Consider the following 21,624-nt stretch of genomic DNA (forward strand, 5'->3'; position numbering starts at 1 on the left):
CATCCCGATATCAGGAAGCCATACACTTTGAATCTGAGGGTCTTGCATTCATTTATTTATGGTCTCAAACACACAGTTGAACAGGGCCAGTGGGAAAGGGACTGGCCAAGATTCACACGGCTGTGAACCTTGCAAAGTTCACCTCCTTTCTCAGCAGCAGGGCAGCTTGTCTGGAATGCCACAGGTACACTCATATGGAACTATTGCAAAGAATAAAATGTTTGGTTCTGTGATCATCATTATGGTGGAACAATATGTTGTAACTCAGATTTCCACAGAATCCATCACACTGACCATGGGGGGAGCTAAAGTGACTGGACTTGCTCCGCTTTCTATTTCCCTTGCCTTATTCACAAAATAAACCTACTAATTTAAGATGTAGTTATCATCTTTCAGACTCTGAGGATAGTCAATCTTAACAGCCCCAGCTTGGGAACGCATATAAAAGATGTCTGTATGTGTTCCTATAAAACAGTAAATGATGAGGAAGAAAACAGGAGTATCAAAACAAAATATAATAATTTACACAGAAAGCCAGTCAAGGTAAAAGCAAATGAGTCATAAACCAGATCCAAACGTAAATAGTTATCACCTCTCCATTTTGCACTTCATTTGCATCGATTTAGCTGGTTATATAACTGTAATGAAACACTAAAATCACTAGACCTACAGTTCTCTGAAATCAGCAGCTTTGCAAACTTTCAAATTTCTGTTTTCAACGACAAGTCAACATTTCAAAGTGCAGAAGTTAAGAGAGACAAGGAATGATAAATGATGCCCCACAATTGCTGAAATCTGATTACAGTGAGATAAGAGCTGGCCAGATTCTGCTTGCATGAGTCTATACCTAAAGAAAAAGAAAAAGAAAAAGAAAAAGAAAAAGAAAAAGAAAAAGAAAAAGAAAAGAAAAGTCTTTAGATAAATGACTGCTTCCATTTATTCCTCCTAAATATAATATAAACAAGGAAAGAAAGAAAATGCAAATGGATTCAGGATCCCATTTACACTTAGGGGGAGAAATTAATAAAACAGTTCCATCCTGAAAGAAAAAACAAAAATCGACAGTCTTTTAAGAAGCTAATTTATGCACTCCTGAGTCCTCATACAAGTTAAGCAGCACAGAATATCACAGCAGGCATAGAACAACAGATCTCAAGCCCTGCTGTGTTTGTTCAAGAAGGCAAGTTAAGCTATTCCTAACAGGAAACAAAACACACGGTCTGGCTATTAAACAGGGATCGTTTTGCCATACTGTGCAGCCCTGAATCCATCAATTGCTGTTCCAAACAGGATTAGAGATGTGGTTTTCTTTAACTATGGTTTTGAGAAAAATGCTTATGCCTGCTCAGAATTTTCAGGCTGATATTAACTAATATAGTGCCAGGCAAGACACGGAGTACCTTCAAAACTTTCAAGACACTGTCTTTGACAAATTCCAAAGCTGTTTGAAGACAGCACAAAATGAAGGGGAGGGGAAAACCTGTGTGTGGAAAAGTTAACCATGTGAACAGTCAAATTTGGAATACCCCAAAGAGTATTTTTTCCTTTAAGTATTCAAGGCTCCATGCTATAGTGATTAATCACACAGTGAACAACTGATGTTTAGTTCCTATAGACAGAACCTACATGGATGAATATGTAGTATGAAAACTGGACTATTTTTGTGACTACTGAACATATATTTGCAAAGGCTCTGGGTAATTCTGTTATTATTATAAAATGGAATCTCCCAGCCATTTTTGTAGAAGTCAAGTACCACGTAAGGGAAAAAAGGCAAACCTTTCTTACATATGGACCTCTCTTCATTGTTGAACTCAAGAACAATCAATCCAATGGAGAAAGTGGTTCAATTTTCACTAAAAAGAACAGTTTTGTGATGGCCTGAAGGCATCAGGTCTGTATTGCTACATGTTTTTTTTAACCAAGATTCAGGACACTGCCTATGCATTTGGTGAAAATATTTATTGGTCAAGTGTATAACCAGTTAGTACTACCCCTATTTTGTAATAAGGGTTGAAATTTATAGAATCTAGAAATTATCTCAGAGGTACTTAAGAATCACAGGAAAAACAAAACTTTTTTTTTTTTTTTTTTTTTTTTTGTTGCAAACCATTGTTCTAGAAAATAACCAAAAGGGCTAGAAGAGAAGTTTTGGAAAACCCTCAAATTATTAGCATCACGAAAATGATAATTTACAGACAACAATCATTAATGACTGCTACACATAAGAGGGATACCCAAATGGGACATTTTTAGTTGTAGATCAGCCAAGAGATTAAAATAAGCATGTTTACAGAGACATAACTATTTAAAATATTTATAGAGAAAACAGTTGCAGATGATACAAAGAGAGATTCCAACAAAAACATAGCACAAATGCAGACACCATATGGTGCAATGTATGCACTCATGACCTCATGTGAAAAGCTGGCCAAAGACAGAGCAGCTGGAGCTACCTCCCTTTTACCCCCAGAACAACAAACTCTTGGGTTTGGAAGGGACTCATTATAATCATGGCCATGGATGGGTGAAATCTATGGGTAATGTCAAAGGCTTTGGGAAGAAATCTCTCAAAACAATTGTTTCTGAAAGCCTTTGCTTTGTTGGGATTTCAAGTCTAGTCTCCATTTCTTTCTGACTCCATGTAGGAGGTACAGGCAGGTGATACACAGAGTTTTTAATGAAACAAGAGAAGCATCACATTCCTCCTAGGCTCTTTTGACATCTCCTGATTATTCATTAGGCTTGAGTCAGGACCACAAAACACTATGGAGGTCCCAGACCACCACATCATGTCTGACTGCACTCTTCATCTGCTCTAAAGCACTGGGGGCCAAGCTGAGCAAATGGTAATAGGAACTCTAAATTTTGTGAGTTCCAGCATATGTCAGGCTCTGTGGTAGGTGCAAGTAAGAGAAATAACTCTCATGACAAAACTACAAAGTTAGTCTCTTGTTCTTGTTGAATAACGAGAGGTTAAGTGACTTAGAGACATTAAGTGACTTGCTCATGGTCACAAACAGATAAAGGCTAGAATGGAACCCACCATCTTCTTTTGCTGGTCAAGCAGCAAGACAATATATTTGAGGGGAATTGATGATTGTAAGAACCTTAACCTTCTAGCAAAAGCCTTTGGTAACATTGGGGAGGGGAAGGGAAGGAACATGAGGGGTAGGGATGCTCATACACCAACAATTGAGACTAGTGGTCCTGAGGGAGAATGCCTTCAATCAGCAATGTGTCTCTCCTCAACCCTCCTCATCTTCCAGCCTGGATACCCAAGGTTTATAGTCAAACTCCTTCTCCAAAGAGCTGAATTTCCCAGAAACTATCTAAAGAATTCTGAAATCATTTCACACACGGCTCTTAAGTTTTTGTTTAAGGTAAATACCTTTCTCTATTATAACAGAAGACCATTTGTAGCCATAGTGAGGGATGGGAGGCAGGGTTGTTCTTTGTCATCTAGGGTTGCAGAACAAATCTGCTGGGCAGTCAAATATCTTTGGGACACAGGAAAAGCCCCTGGAGCACCTTCCTCACTTCTGAACTTTCAATAATCATAATAATAAGCTTCACTTTTCAGGGCATGTGATGTGAGTCAAGATAAGATATGATGATAGAAGAAAAGAGTGTGATGAGCTAAGTGCTATTGAAGAATCATATGGCCCAGAAACATTTGTTCTTATCATATTCTGTGTTGGTTTGTTTTGAACTTTGTTTTAAACTCCATGGCTGATGGCACCTCAAATTCATGAGGAATCTTTTACAAGTGAATGCTTTTGTCTACGGATCAGTGGAAATTTGATGAATAAATACTAGTAAGTTGAGGCCAGTCCATTTTTAGGCACTGAGTTTAAGTCGCTTTACAAAGAAATTTCAAATGTGGGCAATTAAGCAAGCATGACCTATCAAAGATGCCGAGCCTTCCAGATAATGTGGAATTCTGAACATATATTTACCCTGGAAGCTGTTGCTCTACTCAAATACTTCAACTTTTAATGAAGTGTTCAGTCCTTTTGTGATGGCACTGAAGTGTAATCAAACATTACCACAAGCCAAGTCACACACTAGCATGTCTTGCCTTGTTTAAATACCTCAAATATATTTGAGTAATTGTGTAATGATTTCTGGGCCTCTGGTTGTCCATATGGTCTGAACAGACTGTCTTTTGTAGAGCAGTTGTGATATCTCTCTTAGTGAGAAAAAACCAAATCATCTCTGATTTGGAGAGCTTAGGAGGTACTGCTTCAATTTCAGGGTGGTGCCCTACCTCAACTCTTGAAATGAAACCAACTCACATCTGGGCCCCAGAAATTACTCTGTCTTCTGAAAATCTTGCTTGTGTTTGTAAAATACACAAGAACAATGCAGCAGGCATCACGTGACATGTTTTCTGCCATAACTGTCCTTAGGATGCAGTGACATGCCACGGGAATGATACAGCAAAGCCAGCACTGCAACCACATGGAATCTTTCTGGACAGAGAACGTTCTAGATGGTGGCACCAGATCATCTCAGACAGATAATGAGGACCAGTGAAAGGGTCTGACCATTGGCAAGAACTCTGCTTTAATGCTCTCTGGGTGGTATGGGTGTTGAGACAAGCAAAGCAGCTGTTGATTTTGAAATTAATGAAACCCAAGGTGAGTTTCAGGGATTTGGATTAAGAGCCCAGAATCTAAACATGGTTACTGGGCTTAATTAATTATTCATATTACCTGTCTCCCTAGGAAAGTATCCTAGGGAAGATCTGGAATACTATGTTTGAAGGAATGTGCCAAACTTACTCTTGACCTATTATTTGAGAAGTCTTAGCAAAATGATTGGGCACAGATTCATCCCCAAACCACTGGCCACCATACGGCTCTCTGGTGGGACTAAGTTGGCAAGGGGCTAGTGGACAGCTAAGTCTGTTGGCCTTTCTGTTCCTGCCCAACTTCAGGCTCCTGAAGTCCTAAGAGGAAAACCATTTCACTGGTCATGAACAGTGCCGAATGTACAAGACCATGGAGGCATGCACAATTCGTGAGTTCTGGGGATGACTGGAATGTGATGGAAAAGAGTTTACCTTTTGTGCCTGAGGGAGCTGAAAAATAAGGGGGAAAAAAGAAGAAAAAACAATCATTATATAAGAAGTTAAGATTAAGTGTAAAACTTCATTTGGCTGTCATTGGCAAATGGCAAGACCAAAAGGGGGAGAAAGAGAGGAAAATAGAAACTAAAGCCAAGTCACTTCCCCATATAAAGCTATGGTGCTGGGACTTCCCTGGTAGTCCAGTGGTAAAGAATCTGCTTTACAATGCAAGGAACTCAGGTTTGATCCCTGGTCAGGGAACTAAGATTCCACATGCCAAGGGGCAACTAAGCCTGTGCTACACAACTACTGAGCTTGCGCACCTCACCTAGAGCCCGCGTGCTGCAAACTACAGAGCCCATGTGCTCTGGAATCTGTGCACCACAGCTACAGAGCCCACGTGCCCTGGAGCCTGCACACCACAACTAGAGAAGAGAAAACCCAAACACCACAACTAATGAGAAGCCCGTGCACCACAACGAAGAGCCTGTGCACAGCAACAAAAGATCCCACATGCCTAAACGAAGATCCCGTGTGCCACAACTAAGAAACAACACAGCCAAAAATAAATAAATAAATAATAAATAAATCTTAAAAAAAAAAGTTATGGTGCTGATTATTCCACCTGCTATCTGAATCTGCTGAATCTGTAGAGCCAGCAGATAATTTGTGAGTTTGACAGTGTGTGTTTTGGGTAGTTCTGGACCTGCAAAGCTGGACCTGAGGTTCTTCTGTCCAGTGGCCCAAAGCACACACTATGAAGGCCGAGTTCCTTCTTCCTGTATGCCAACAGTTCCCCACTGCGGAGGACTGTCTGGAGACATGTGGGGCTGCCAAAACTGGGGGCAGTGGAAGGAGCAAAAGCTATTGGCCTCTAGCAGGTGGAGGCCAGGGAAGCTGCTAAACATCTTACAATGCACAGGACAGCCCCCACTACCAAGAATTATCCTGCCCATCTGTCAACTGTGCCGAAGTTGAGAAACTGTACTGTACATAAAGCTAAGACCATTAGAAGAATGTTGTTTTTAAAGTCAATTTTTCTTGCTTTGTAGCACAGTAACTGTTCCCTTTATTGGTGGTTAAGGAAGCATGAACAAGGATTTATGCATCTGAAGTAAGGCTGATATTCTAAGAACAACAGAAAGGCAGTCAGTCAATCCATAAAGTAAGATATAATAGCTTTCCCAATGGCACAGGCAAGGAATTGAAATTATAGGTATGTGGAAAAAGATTGAATATTTATGAGATATATTTATCTATTTTTCTACATTGAGTCTATTAGGCTGTGGTTTAATGTCACGGTGTTTGTGACTGCCATTACAGCGTGCAGTGTTTCAAAAAGCATTTTCTAATCTGGAATGGAAATAACATTATCCATATATTAAATACCAAATCTAAGAATTACATCATTTTCAAGACTTACTTTTCATAGAGACTAACATTTATTGAGCGTGACCTTGTCACTAGGCACTTTGTTAAGCCCTTTATTTGCATCACCCCACTAAATCACAACAACCCAATACTAGGTACTCTTATTATCCCCATTTTATAGATGAGAAATAAAATGGCATTTAGAGGTTATGTAATTACATGATGTTCCATAGATAATAAATTAGAGAGTGGGGTTTCCTGACTTTAAAACGTACAAATTCAGTTCAACTCACACGTTAATAAAGGCCACAAACAGTTGGGAATTGTGATGACAAACTCTCTCTGTCTCTCTAGAGTTTATAACCCTGCAAGTGCCAGAAGATGCAAATTAACTAAACGAGATATACTATGGTCTTCATTTGAATCTTCTGCCTTTTCCATTCTTTTCTCCCTGTGAACAATGCTCTCTCTTCACAGACACGAAGACCAGGGCTTTCTTGAACCTATGGTAAGGCCCTGCCCTGTGGATGGAGCCCAACAAAGGGTAGAAGGGATAAACACAAACCAATAAAGTGTATTGGATCTCAGAGACTTCTCCAGAATGGTACAGAGAATGTCCACAAAGGGCAGACCCCAACCTCCCAACAATACATTTCCAAGCTCTTTTATGCCGAAAGGTCTCCCAATTTAAGAAGACAGGAATGCAAGCATGTTTTTCTGATTCTTTGCTCCTATTTAAAGCTGCCACTATTAAAAAGGAAGCTCACATGTTTCTCTAGCACTTCTCAAGAGTGCAGAAATGTATCAAGAGGTGAGAAATTGAGCCTAAAATGAAGCATCACTTAAAGAAGCGTCTCTTAAATATTAAACATCTTTTCACACAACGGAAAAGAAACCTTGGAGATGTGAACATTAATAGAATGATAAATGTATGTTTCCTTAGGAAAGCATTTGTGTTGAATCACAGCTTGTGTCATATGAAATGCACTGGGGAGCCATGAGAATTACAATTGTTTGATGAATTAAAATAAATACCAAAGTTAAGTCCTGCACAAATTGTGGGACTTGACAGGCCTCTTAAAAAGGAGGACTGCTCTCTCTCTCTCTGTCTCTCTGTCTCTCTCTTTCTCTCTCAGTTTTATCTTGGTGGAGCAGGAAACACCTCTTTTTGACTCACCCATTTAAGCACATGAGAAGAAATCCTGGGAAGGAAAATGAGAGACCAGGCCTTTGTGGTAATGTCTTCAGTTTAAGACTGCCCTCAAGTTCTCCACAAAACATATATTTTCCTCAAGAAATAACTCATGAGAACAAAGAGCAACTTTCCTACCAGAGCTTTTAAATAACATAAATTACAGCTTGCAATGCCCTATACAGGTTGCACCTCAGAGAAGGAGCCTCAGAATAGAACATGACAAATTAAGATGGGCTCACTGGCAGCCACAGACTCTGCCGCTCAGGAGTAGGCTCTTCTGATGACACACGGTCACCGAATATTCACAGTGTGTAGAGTCCTGAACTGGGAGCCAGATCAGCTGGACATTAGATCCACCCTGGCCTCTGGCTAGAGTCTTGAGGCACGTGCCGTCCAGCCTTTAGCCAGAGTGCTTATCCTTAAAAAAAGATGAGGGAGGGAGGGCTGGGAATGGGCCAGTCCTTGTATGGCAAGAAAGGTTAGCCTCAAGAGCCAAGTCTAACTGATTGGTAATAGATTTCTATAGGGTTGTGTTGAGAAGGATTCTGAAGTTATATCTGAGTTTTGTTGTAAAGAATATTATAACCAATTAGCAATGTCTGCTGTGGGCTCAGAATAAGGAGTGGCAAAATGTATTTCTGGACACGATGATCTCTAAAGGTCTCAGTGTACTTTTTCTTTATAGTTCTGAGCACATCTATAATTTGTATGTAAGTTAGTTTAATGTCTCTCCCCTGCTAGGTCACAAGCTCCATGAGGACATGAGGGTACCTGCTCTGTATGAAAGTCTCTATTAAGTTCTCTATTTGTGACTGTGATATGGTGCTCACCTGGTTAAAGAAGGTAACTTATTACTAGGGTACACCTAGGGTGGATGCTAGGGAGAGACAACTGGGGTAACTGACTGCAGTCTACACCCCCCCAAATACAAAGACCATGTTGATAACCCAAGATAATGGTTTTCAAGAGAAAAAGAAATATCTCTGCCAGAAGGATGGATATGAAACTCAGATTTCAATATGCTTGGTACAGACTTCTGCAGATGTGCAGATTGTCTCACTGACCCATGGATGTGCATAAAACCAGCCTGGGAACTTCCCATCATCACTCAGCCTGAGGCAAGGCAACTTCTCTTCCTCAAAGACCTCTTCTTCTTCAAAGCCACCCCATCAGGCATTGTCAACTGGGCTCCACCTCTATGGGTCTGTTTCCTTAATTACTACATCAGGGTCTACACAGGCAGCTTCAGATTCCTTCAGGCCAAATGCCCCCTGATCGTATGACTCTATATCCAACTATTCACATCCTCTAGTCACTTTTTAAAAGGAAGGATAAAGAAAGAAAGAAATTGTAGTATGTGATGGGCTTGTACATTCCTAGGGAAAATACCAACGGTGTAGAATACATTCATGGGACATTTCACATTCAAACCTGGAAAGACTGAGAATATGTCATCCAAGAGAGTGACAGAGATGAAGGGCACAGTAGTAACAGAAGCAGCCACTCTTGAGTGACTGCTCTCAACAGACCAGGAACTTGATTAAGTGCTTTACCATCTTGAGCAATTTTGGTCCTCAGAGCAGACCTCTGGGTTATATATTAGTATCATCCTCAGTTTATGGATGAGGAAATAGAGTCTATTTAAAATGGCTAAGAACCTCGCCAAGGTCACCCAGTCAGGAAATGCTGGAGCTGAAAGTCAAGTCAGAGTCAAGTCTCTCTGCAGCCCTCACCTCTGCTTTAACTGTCAGGCTCAAGGTGCTGCTTCTCATGCAGACCAAGGGCGCTAGCACCAATCCAAGGTTTTGGAGGCCTCTCAGGCTATTCCATCCACGAGTCCCCCGTATGAGGAAGGGGGAATGAGAAATACTGGCACCACCCCTTACAGAAGAGTCTGGATGGAGAATCTAGCCTACCACACTTCTCAGCCTGTAGTGTATCATGTATGATGTAGCACAAATAGTTACCATCTCTTCTCCTGTCACAGACAAACTTGTTCTTCCCTCATCTTGGAATGCTCCCTCCTACCCTCCCCCCTTGTCCACCTCACTGGTCAGTTGTCACTGTCTTAACAAAGTCCTGTCTGACCTCTCATATCAAATGTCCTCATTGCATGCCCTCATAATATCACCTATTGCCTATTCATAGCATAGTTACTGCTAGTTGCAGTAACTGCCATTCTGCCCCTTTTTGGTAACAGAAACCCACCTTTTAGCCAGGCTCAGCTAAATTACCCTATTAGAACTTGGTGTGGCTAAGTTATTCAGTTGTGGTCAATGAGATATCCATGGATGTGGTTTTTCCAGATAGTACCCTTGAAAGGACTCCTTCCATCCTGCTGCCAGGAAGGTAGATGTGATGGCTGGTGCTTTAGCAGTCATTCTGGACTATGAGGTTGTCTTAGATAGAAACCACATGCTGCGATGTTGACGACAGCAGTAATGATGAGCAGTTATAATAGCTATGACATACTATCCACCATTCTAAGTGCCTTATCTATATTAATTTATTGAAAACTCACAGAAACTTTATTAGGTAAGTTCTATTATTACCTCAATTTTCCATGAAACTACAAGGTCACATACCCAGAGAGCAGCAAAGATAGTGTTTGAGAAGGGAGACCAGTTAGAAGACTACTGAATAAACTGAGTAAGAGATGAAAGATATAGTGCTGGTAGTGGAGGTGGCAGGCAGTGGTCTGACCCTAGATCTACTTGAGAGAAGAGATGATGGACTGGATGATAGATAATATGAGAGAAGGACACACATCAAGTCTGTGTCTAAGGCTTTTGGCCCAGGTAAATGCAAAAATGGAGCCTCTGTTTACTGAGAAGAAGACTATGGGAGAAGCATTTTTTTTTTTTTGCGATACGCAGGCATCTCACTGTTGTGGCCTCTCCCGTTGCGGAGCACAGGCTCCGGGCGCGCAGGCTCAGCGGCCATGGCTCACGGGCCCGGCCGCTCCGCGGCATGTGGGATCTTCCCAGACCGGGGCACGAACCCGTGTCCCCTGCATCGGCAGGCGGACTCTCAACCACTGCGCCACCAGGGAAGTCCGGGAGAAGCATTTTTGAGGAAAAAAAACCCCCACAGAGTTCAGTTTTGTCTAAAATGGACAATTTGAGCATGTCCCCTAGACTTGCAGGCAGAGGTGTAGGGTAGGCAACTTGGTCACCGTAAGCACGCAGACAAGGTCACCCAGGGAGTGAGTACAGGGACTGAATCATGGGGTAATTGTGGGGCACCAGTTAGAGGCCTGTGTGCTAAGGTGGGCCAGGGAAAAGAGCTGTGAGAAGCCACAGGGGAGGCGGAAGAGATCCGAGTGTGCTTTGAGTCCCTGATGGTAAGTAAAGGTGTTTCAAAAAGCAAGACATTTTCTGCACCAAAGGGAAGGGAATGTTTTTGTTTTAACTTTCCTCGTTTACTTCATTTCTATCTCAGAGTCCCACAGAGAGCCACAGGGGCAAGTGAGGGGACATCCATCACTCCAGCTCAACGAACTTCTGGAGTTGAGTGGACTCTTTTTCAAAAATAAAACTCAATTAAAAATCTATTGATCAAAACAACACATTCACTATGAAATATGTAAAGACCAAATGGGACATAAAGTATTTTCCTGCCAACTGTATAAAACAAAACAAAACCAAGAAAGCCGGGTCTACATATGTTTATTCCATTTGTAAAACTGGCCCTTTGCCTTGGGCCTTATGAATGAGTGATAAATCCCTGTTTGCTGCAAAGGTTCCCTGTGTTCGTTTTTTTTTTTTTCTTTTTCTTTTTTCCTGTGCGTGTTTACATTTATAATCTTCCATTCTTCTTCATTAAGTCATGTGGATAAAGATTCCTACTCCTATATGTATCAGAGGACGTTTTGTTCATTGGTTCAAACTCCAAAACCTACACCAGGAGGAGAAGGCCTCTGATGAGCTAGGATCCAGTGGTGGAGGTTCTGTCCACATCCATCCACTTCTGCTACCCCACACCAAGCCACCACTGCTGCTCATCCATCTCCTCAGTTTCACTCCTCCCCCTGGTCCTTCCTCTATACTGCATCCAGAACAATCTAAAAGTATAAGCCTGGTGCTTTGCTGGCCCTGTTGTCCAAGCCTCACTTGCCTCAAAGCCTTCATGTGGCTATTTCTTCTGACTGGCTGATGCTCTCCCACCATGTCAATTCCCTGACACCCCCCACAACCCCTGCCTCACTGATTCTTACCCATATGTCAGATGTCAGCTCTGAAGGCACCTCCTCTGACAGCAGTTCCTATCTCAACCCCAAGTATCTTTCTATGACATCATCTTGTTTATTCCTGTCTTAACATTTACTGCATTCTGTAATCTTCTTGTTTATTTTTTTTTACTACTTCTCCACATAAGAACTCAAGATCCATCTAGGGGCCACATGAATGAACAATTTATTCATTGCTGTATCACCAGGAACTAGACCTGTACTGTACCTGGCCCTTGGTAAGAATTCACGAAGGAGTATTTGTTGGAGGAAGAGAGGGAGGGAACAAGGAAAGAGAAAGGAAGGAAGGAAGGGAGGGAGGGAGGGAGAAAGAGAGGGAGGAAGGAGTGCCTTGGAGTTTAGTAGACCAGGTGTCCAATCCCACCTCTATCTCTTATGAGCTGTAAGGACTTAGGCAACAATATATCATCTCTGAGCTCTGGATTTCTCATCTGTAATATTATAGTAATAATACTATTTCATGGAATTAATGTAAGGATTAAATGAGATAAATACATGTTAAGCCCCTGTGAAAGCCACTGGCCCATAATGGCTGCTGTTTTTACCCCATGACCTTGTAACCTCTAGAGTTTTCACGGGTGCCCCAACCTGGTGTTGTGTGAGAAGTATACTAATAAGCAAGGGCCTCATGGTCCACAGATAAACCCACAGACCTAAGATCACAAACATTCTCAATGGGCCATCACTTCTTCACAGTGGGTTATGTGAAGAAGTGATAAGGCCTGAATAACGTGCTTACTCTTTACAGTGGACATGTGTTTCTTTGCTCTCACCATCAACTCCCTTCTTTCCTAGTAGTGGCCCTAGTAGTAGGGCAGCGGTCACCAACCTTTTTGGCACCAGGGACCGGTTATGTGGAAGACAATTTTTCCATGGATGGGGGCGGTGGGGGGTATGGTTCAGGTGGTAATGTGAGCGATGGGGGGGCAGGGATGGCTCAGGCGGTAATGCAAGGGAGGGGGAGCGGCAGATGAAGCTTCACTTGCTCGCCCACCGCTCACCTCCTGCTACTTGGCCTGGTTCCTAACAGGCTGCAGACTCGTATCAGTCTGCGACACAGGGGTTGGGGACCCCTGTAGTAGGGTAAGGCTCTACTCCAAGCCCCATGATGTGGGCAGTGCCCAGACCTCAGCCAATCAATTCATCACTGGCCCCAACAATTGGCTCAGGGTGGACATGTGACCTCACCTAGTCTACTCAGGACTTTTACAGAAGTAACCAAATATCAATCCCCCATCCTCCTTTCTCTCCGCTTACCTTTCCTCTCTCCACTAGAGTCTGAGAGGACGTGCTGCCGGGGACAGATCATCAACTGGGACCTTAGAGTGAAGCCAGCACCATGGAAAGCAGGGCAGTGAGACAGATAGAACTCAGCACCAGTGGTGTCACTGGAGCCCATGTCCATCCATGAGACTTAGCTTCTAGAGGCTTCCAGCTCAGTACGAGGCATGGGGACATCCTGAGTGAACCGAGTTTTTCTCATTATTTCCACAGATACTTGTAGCTGGCCATCTCTAGGTACAGACCATGGCTACTCAGAGCTACATTTTACTCATACAGATCAAGAGTCTTATCAGGGCTTCCCTGGTGGCGCAGGGGTTGAGAGTCCACCTGCTGATGCAGGGGACACGGGTTCGTGCCCCCATCTGGGAGGATCCCACATGCCGTGGAGCAGCTGGGCCCATGTGCCATGGCTGCTGAGCCTTCGCGTCCGGAGCCTGTGCTCTGCAACGGGAGAGGCCACAACGGTAATAGGCCCGCGTACCGCAAAAAAAAAAAAAAAAGAGTCTTATTAAAATATTTCTGTACCATTTGCTCAGCTTCAAAAATACTCAGCAGTAATTTCCTCAAAATATTTCCAAGGGTGTGTGTGAAATTTCCTTACAAACACACAGGGCATCATATTTCTCCAAAAAACAGAAGCTATTTTGGCCTCTCTGAGAATATTAGGTAAGTCAGGAGATAAATGGGTATCTCTCTGTGTCATTTTCCTTCTTAAAATCTCCTCCTCCCTGGGCTTTATCATGAGTGTCAATTTACTCCCACTGTCCCATATTCTTTCTCTAGTTCCTTAAATGTGGACGCCAGGCTGCTCCCTCTACAATCCCTAGTCCCGTGGCTTTATCTAGTCCCTTGTCATGGCGGTGTTGAAGAAGGATGAGGGGGAAAGAGTAGGAGTAGAGGTAGAGATAGATAACCCTGCAGAGTGGAAGACAAGAACAAAAACAGGGTCAATAAAAGAAGATAAATATAACTGACTTTTCTACTTTGAAGTAATTTAAGTACCCATTCCAATTTTCCCTTCATATCCTGTAAGTTTTTCAAACCTTGTCAGAAAGATCATGAAAAGAATGGTATGTATGTATTCCAAATTGTCTTACTTTTATTGGTTTGGGTATTATCTTGCCTAACCATATATAATTTAATAGCGATTTCTCAACATCTAGTTTGGGATACAAATGGAACTTTAACTTCTTTTTCCAACAGCATATTTAAAGTCAAGAAAAATATAGACAGAAAGACCCATCTTTGTAATACACATGTTGTTTAAATGTTTCTTTTTAAAAAAAATCACACAAGCAATGCATGTTTCTTATAGAAAATTAGATATCAAAGATAAGCAAAAGAAGAAATTTAAAGCCACTGATAATGCTAACATCCATTGCTGATTTCAGTTAATGCCAATTATTTAATTATTTGAATATAAAAATATTACTTATTGAATTCCTTATTATTAGCTATCTAGGCTGTATTCACCTTGTCACTAAATGGATGACACTGTAGTAAACATCCTTGTAGTGAAATTTTTGCATACACTATCAACTTTTCAAGAAGTTGAATAATTGATCAAAGGGCATTGCCTATTTCAGTCCAAGTATTCTCAAGGAAAGTTGTCCTGATTTACACTCTGACCAGGATTCTCTCTTTCCAATGTCAGTTTCAACACTCCAAACCAACACTAAGTATTATCATCTTAAAAAATCTCCCAGGAATTTAAAAATACAGATTATATGGATGGGTCTTTTCCATGTTCCAAATGAGTTTAAAGCAGAGAAAATATTAAACTTCAAAATGCCTAAAGGGAAAGGGCTCGCTCTGTTTCAGGTCTCCAGAGAACACTGTCCGGGCCACTGCAGACTAGCATCCTCAGGTTATTTAGTAGAAAAGATGTAGACTGATAACTAAGGGTCAGGTTTTTCAAACTGAACTCTGAATGAAAAAATCCAGTGTCTTTTTTTGCAGCAATAGAGCCCTGCCTAGATGAAAGGCAAGCCCGCATAAATTATTCACTTGATGGCAGACATTTTGGGGGGACATGGAAAATGTGGATTATTAATGGGCAGACCAGAACAATTCTCACATTACATATAGCTGAGGACTATCGGCTGGGGGAAAGCCCCAGACATATTTGCTCATTATAAAGTTCTGAAAATTCTCACAACAAGAAGTCATTTCTCATCAGGCATGAACTCTGCACTGTATCAGAAAAAATACATTTCCAATTAAAATTGTCATTCTTCAGCCTTATTTTGGGTGGTCATCTTGCTGAAAAATTATCTGGAGTTCTGGAAATGTGGGAGAGCCCAAGGTCCTGATGGTTCCCTGTGAGAACATGGAGTTGGTAGAATCAAAAAGAAATTTGGCAAAGCTCAGATAAAACCACCACCATGATGTGTATGTATTTCCGCTTGGAAACCACATTGTTCCACATGGCAGGCCAGGGATCAGTGTAGATTAAGGAGGATCTGATAGGGAAGGAAGCTCTTTTCTGCAGGATTCATTTTGGAAATATCTGAACAGGATGCAAACCCACTCAGACCTTCTCCTGAACTCCCACCCTACCAGTGTCACTTTTCAACATTGTGACTGCTTCCAGTTGGATACTCTAAGCTGCTGGTTTTAATTAAAACTTAATTTGCAAAAATGTTTCATAATTTATGCATGTCATGTAATTCCTCTGAGATGAACTTGGAGCCAACTCAGGGCCATATAAGGAGACACTATACTGAGAAGGATGGGGGAGGAAAGGGATGTAGGAAGAGAAGTACCAACAGGCTCAACAGAGGAAGGTCCTGATACTTTGTTTCAGCCTCCCACCACTTGGATCTGCAGCCACCTGGGAGAGACATGGGCTGTGATATCTAAAAGCAGGGAGCCATTTGGCAGGTCATAGACTCAGAGAACCAGAAGGGTCAGAAATGACCATAATGGCCCTCCGAGAAAGGTCTTACCAGGGGAAATGGTTAGCCTAAGAACTTGAAAGCCTCCAAAATATATGAATGTGTTCCTACCCTCCCCACAGAAGGAGACAAAAAACAAAACAAAACAAAACAAAAAACCCTCAGAGGAAAATTAATGAAAACTCAAGAGTCTGCAATGAAACTGTCACTTCACTCAACAGATGTCTTCAAGAGAATTTGCAGGGATCTGCCAAACTGGTGAACCACAAAGAAATGTGTGTGGCAACTTAACTAGAAATATTGGGCCCCCAAGAAAGACAACTTCCCCTCAACACACATCCTTTATTAATTGCAAAATGAATGATGTGCAGTCACCCTCCATGTCTGCAGTGGAAAGAGTACATAGACACTGTTTGACATAAAAAAAGAAATCGATGGAGCCAGAAATAAAGGTAAATGAGTGGTCTGCATACTCACAAAGGATGGGCCATGTCAATGCTATATTTTTAGTGGCCAACCTGGTAAGTTACACATTTCATTGACAGATTTATTACTATCTTTATTTCTATCTCTATCTCAAAGGTTCATCTTGGTCTGTCCATTTCCTGTCACCTATGAAAAGCTTAATAAGCTGTTAAGTAACACCAAGAGACTATACAGTTCTTTCTTCCATCAAGCCTGTATCTCACAGAAGTAGACAAATTAAATAGACAGTCAAGGGTAAAGGTATGAGCTGTGGGTGACAGATGATCTCTGATGACATTCTCAATTAGGGGATCCTTCAGGAAACCCCCAGCTCTGTGATTCTAGTCTAGGAGAAGTTCATTTCTACGAAAAATCCATGAAAATTTCCTTCTCTTACATATTGTTTTCACCTTGGCCCATCAGTGCATATATTTTTCACCTGAACAGAGAAAGAATGGCCAAAGCCATGTGTTGAATGACATTGGTTCTCTTTTTGCATCTAAGCACTTCTCAAGTCAAGACTGGATCCTATTTACTAATGATGAGAGCTTGCACATGCCGAGTGCTCATGCTAAACCAGGCCAGAAGCTAAGGGCTCTGAATGTGTCCTCATGAAAAATTCTCAAGACAACTGTAGGGGCCAAATACAATCATTTACATTCTAAGGACAGGAAAACTGAGTCTGACCCCAAACGCTGTTTTTTGACCCAATAGGATTAATAAGTCAAATAATCCAATTAGTCTTTCTCTAAAAATTTAGAATAATCTATTAGTGCATAATTAAGGGAATATGAAGTAAAAATAAAAATGAAACAGTCTGCTTGCCAATAGGATAGAAGAGAGCTTTGTGCTCCACTCAAGCCTGCTGACACACTGAGCACCATACTACTTCAGGCTTATTTTTCTCATGTCTAGAAAAGAGATCTATTAATATGCTGGGACTGCTAATCTCTCATAATACACTTGCTCCCCACCCCCCAAAACCTGGGATTTGGCTATCTTTTTTTGCCAAACCCCAGACTTTTTTGCCAAACACGTTTGGGTTTTCTTTGACAAACACATGTTTTTCCACATTTTGCCAAACACATGTTCCTATAATATTGAAGTCCATGTGTATTTCCTAGGGCCTTTTCTTCTTCTCACCTTACAGAATGACAGTTTTACAGTTTGTTTGTTTTTTTGTCTTAGTTAAGAAAGTCAAGTGCTATCAGTGCCACTTCAGTTCAAGTCTCAAAGAGGCCAATGTCCTTCTAAAGTTCACCTTTAAAAACCAGAGGGGGGACTTCCCCAGTGGCGCAGTGGTTAAGAATCTGCCTGCCAATGCAGGGGATACGGGTTTGAGCCCTGGTCTGGGAAGATCCCACGTGCCACGGAGCAACGAAGCCCGTGTGCCACAACTACTGAGCCTGTGCTCTAGAGCCCACGAGCCACAACTACTGAGCCCACGTACCACAACTACTGAAGCCCACGTGCCTAGAGCCTGTGCTCTGCAACAAAGAGAATCCACCGCAATGAGAAGCCTGCGCACCGCAATGAAGAGTAGCCCCTGCTCGCTGCAACTAGAGAAAGACCACATGCAGCAATGAAGACCCAACGTAGCCAAAATAAATAAACTAATTAATTAAATAAATTTATTTTTTAAAAAACCAAAACAACCACTAGAGGAATCCAAATGCCAAAAGCTGAACTATAAAATTCTGCCATTCATACTGAATACATGAGTTAGGTAAGATGATCAAGAAATTAAAAGAGAAGCATAAAAAAGGGCTATCTCACAATTAAATTGACTTAGTATAGTATCATATTTAAATAAAAATTATCTCAATGTCATATCCAATAAATTGTCATTGCCTTTTAACGTTTACAAGATATGTATTACCTTTTGGTAAAACTAATCTAAAGCTAACATGTTTTAAATCTTGAATATGAATAAACAAATAGAACAATTTAAGTAAATAATCTTGAAGATACAACAAACTAATATTCATGTCATCTTTTTTTTTTTTTTTTTTTTTTTTTTTTTTTTTTTTCTGTACGTGGGCCTCTCACTGTTGTGGCCTCTCCCATTGCGGAGCACAGGCTCCGGACGCACAGGCCCAGCGGCCATGGCTCACGGGCCCAGCCGCTCCGCGGCATATGGGATCCTCCCAGACCGGGGCACGAACCCGTATCCCCTGCATCGGCAGGCGGACTCTCAACCACTGCGCCACCAGGGAGGCCCCTCATGTCATCTTTTATTTCTATTTCTACTGTGGTCACAATGGAATAACTAGTACTGCATTATCCCCCCTGACACAAACAACTAGATAACTGGATATAGTACAAAAAGGAAACAAATGTCCTTTGATGTTGGTCAATAATCAGCACTGACTTTGCTTCCTGAAAGAAGGTAAAACAATAAAGTGAGACTCATGATCACTCTAATACTCTACCTGGAGGCATTTATGAGACCCCAGAGCAGGGAAGGTAATGCCAAGTAGAACCTGGAAGTTGCACTGAATTGACAAGGAATGAATCAAAGTTTATAGATGCTGAGGTGGCTGGAATTTGCAAGGTAGAGCACTGGAGAGAGAAAGCTATACAGAGAAAGAGCTCCAGAAATCTACAGAGAGGGCCTCTTAGGTCTTTGATTTAATACTAAAATGAGCTAGGGGAAGACTCCATGAGGCTGAGAAAATCACAATTACAGGGGGTAGGAGAGGGGGACTACAATGAAGTTGTAAACTAAAAAAATCTATTGGGCCTGAAACAAGGCTGGGTATTTACAAGTTCCAACCAGTCAGAATAGAACACCTTGTTAAACACCTGGGACATTCAGTAGGAATCCCAGAAAGACTGTGCCTAGCATTCGAACTAAACTAGACCTAGAGTGAAAGGTACATCATACCTGCCAACCAAAGTTTTAAAACAAGTGTTTAAAGGGCTAAGCTGATACATAAGTAAATTAACTGTCAGGACATAACTCAACACTCCTTAAAGGAAGACAACAGAATCCAGACACTCAACAACATAATGCCCACTATCATGTGTCATTATGCTTAATGCCTAATAAAAATTTACTAATATAGAAACCAAAGAAAATGTGACTTATAAGAGGAAAAACAATCAATCATACCCAGAAGAAAATGATTTATAAAGAAAGGAAATATTCTCAGAAATCATATAATTGGAAAATATAAACTTTAAATTAGCTACTACAAATATAATCAAGAATTTAAAGGAAACTTAAACATTATGAAGGGAGAAATAAAACTAAAAACAATGCCAAGAACCATTAAAAATGGCTAAATATCTCAAATTTGATAAAATTTATAAACACACCAACCCAAGAAAGCTCAATGAACCTGAAGCAAGATAAACACACACATATACACAGAAAATACCAGAGCACATTATAATAAAATTGCAGTTATAACAACAAAATCATAAAAGCAACCAACAAAATAAAAGCACATAGGTAAAGGGCATCAAAGGTAAGGTTTATCACTGACTTCTCATCAGAAACAATACAAGCCAGATGATAATGGAACAGCTGCTTCAAAGTACTGTAAGAAAAAAAAAAAGGTAAACTTAGAATTCTTTATCCAGTGAAAATACCTCTCCAAAAGACAGTGAAATAAAATGTTTTCAAGTAACAACAAAAAAATTTTAAGAGAATTCATTGCCAGCAGAGTTGCACTTTAGAAAAGATTAAAGGAAGTTCAGGTGAAGTAAAATGATTCTAGATGGAAGTCTGAATCTATACAAAAAATAAGTAGCATCAGAAATGAAAAATATGTGGGTAAATATGAGATTTTTTTCCTCACTTTTTAATTTAAGCAAAATAAAAATAATGTATTGTGTGGGGTTTATAATATATGTGGGAGTAAACAGTATGCTAATAATAGCACACAGAATGGAAGGGGTGCATGGCAGTATACTGTTGTAAGTTGCTTCCATTATAGGGAAGTTAGACTCTGAGACGTTGAAGATGGAAATTGTTACACTAGAGCAACCACTTAAAAGACACAACTAAGAGGTATAGCTAATAGGCCAATAGTAGAGATAAAATGGCATTTGAAACACTAAATTCATTCAAAAGGAGACCCAAAAAAGAAGAAAAATATAAGAATGTATAGCATAGTATACATAAATATAGTATATTTGTTTATAACAGTATGGTAGAGTTAAATAAAGAAGAAAAATAAAACAACAGAGTAGATAGATATTTACAAAAATATGGTATATTTAAACCAAAAAATACAGATAATTACATTAAATGTAAATGATTAAATGCACCAATTAAAAAGTAGAGATGGTCAGGCTGGATAAAAAGGGAAAAAAATCCAACTATAATTTGTGTACAAAAAGTACACTTTCAATAAAAAGATATGCATGTTAAAGGTAAAAGAATAGAAAATACATACCACAAAACAATAATTATAAGAAAGTTGGTGTAGCTATATTAATATCAAACAAAATAGACTTCAGAACAAGAAATATGGGAGATAAACAAAAATATTTCACAATAACAAAATGGTCAATTCATTGAGAAGACATTGTGTATATTCCTAATATTAAAGCTTCAAAATATGTAACACAAAAATTAGCAGAATCAAAAAATTAAACATAAATTTAGAATTTTCATTGGTGATTTCAATACTCCTTTCTCAGTAATTCATAAAGTAGCTGCTTTCTAGGTGTACAGAAAATAAGTAAATATATAGAACACTTGACCAACACTATTTCAACCAATTTCATCCAACTGATTGTTCCTGAACAATATGCACAATAACGGCAGAACACACATTCTTTTCAAGTATATATGAAATATTCACCAAGAAAGTCCATGTGCTGGGCTATAAAACAAGTGTCAAGAAACAAAATTATTGAAATTATATTCTCTGAACACAAGAGAATTCATAACAATAATTAAATTAGAATTAGAATTTATAACGATAATGTACCTAGTAAAATCTGGAGTTATTTGAAAATAACACACTACTATAACCCAGAAGTCACTAGATCCCTAAATCACAAGTGGCATTAGAAAATATTCTGAACTGAATTAAAATGAAAACAACATATCAAAAGTTGTGACATGTGGCTA

At 40.4% G+C, this 21,624-nt stretch overlaps 1 protein-coding gene across 1 annotated transcript in view; it reads right to left on the reverse strand.

Moving 5' to 3' along the window:
* CACNA2D3 (calcium voltage-gated channel auxiliary subunit alpha2delta 3) overlaps positions 1-21,624 on the reverse strand; it is a gene marked incomplete at both ends in the record, with an annotated part of 792,926 nt that overhangs the window by 227,845 nt on the left and 543,457 nt on the right. The window contains one exon of the mRNA XM_082637213.1: positions 5,069-5,086. Coding sequence (XP_082493339.1) covers positions 5,069-5,086 — 18 coding nt within the window. The remainder of the gene's footprint in view (positions 1-5,068; positions 5,087-21,624) is intronic.

The sequence above is a fragment of the Mesoplodon mirus genome (genome assembly GCF_964341445.2).
Source record: "Mesoplodon mirus genome assembly, chromosome: 12".
NCBI classification, from domain to species: Eukaryota; Metazoa; Chordata; class Mammalia; order Artiodactyla; family Ziphiidae; genus Mesoplodon; species Mesoplodon mirus.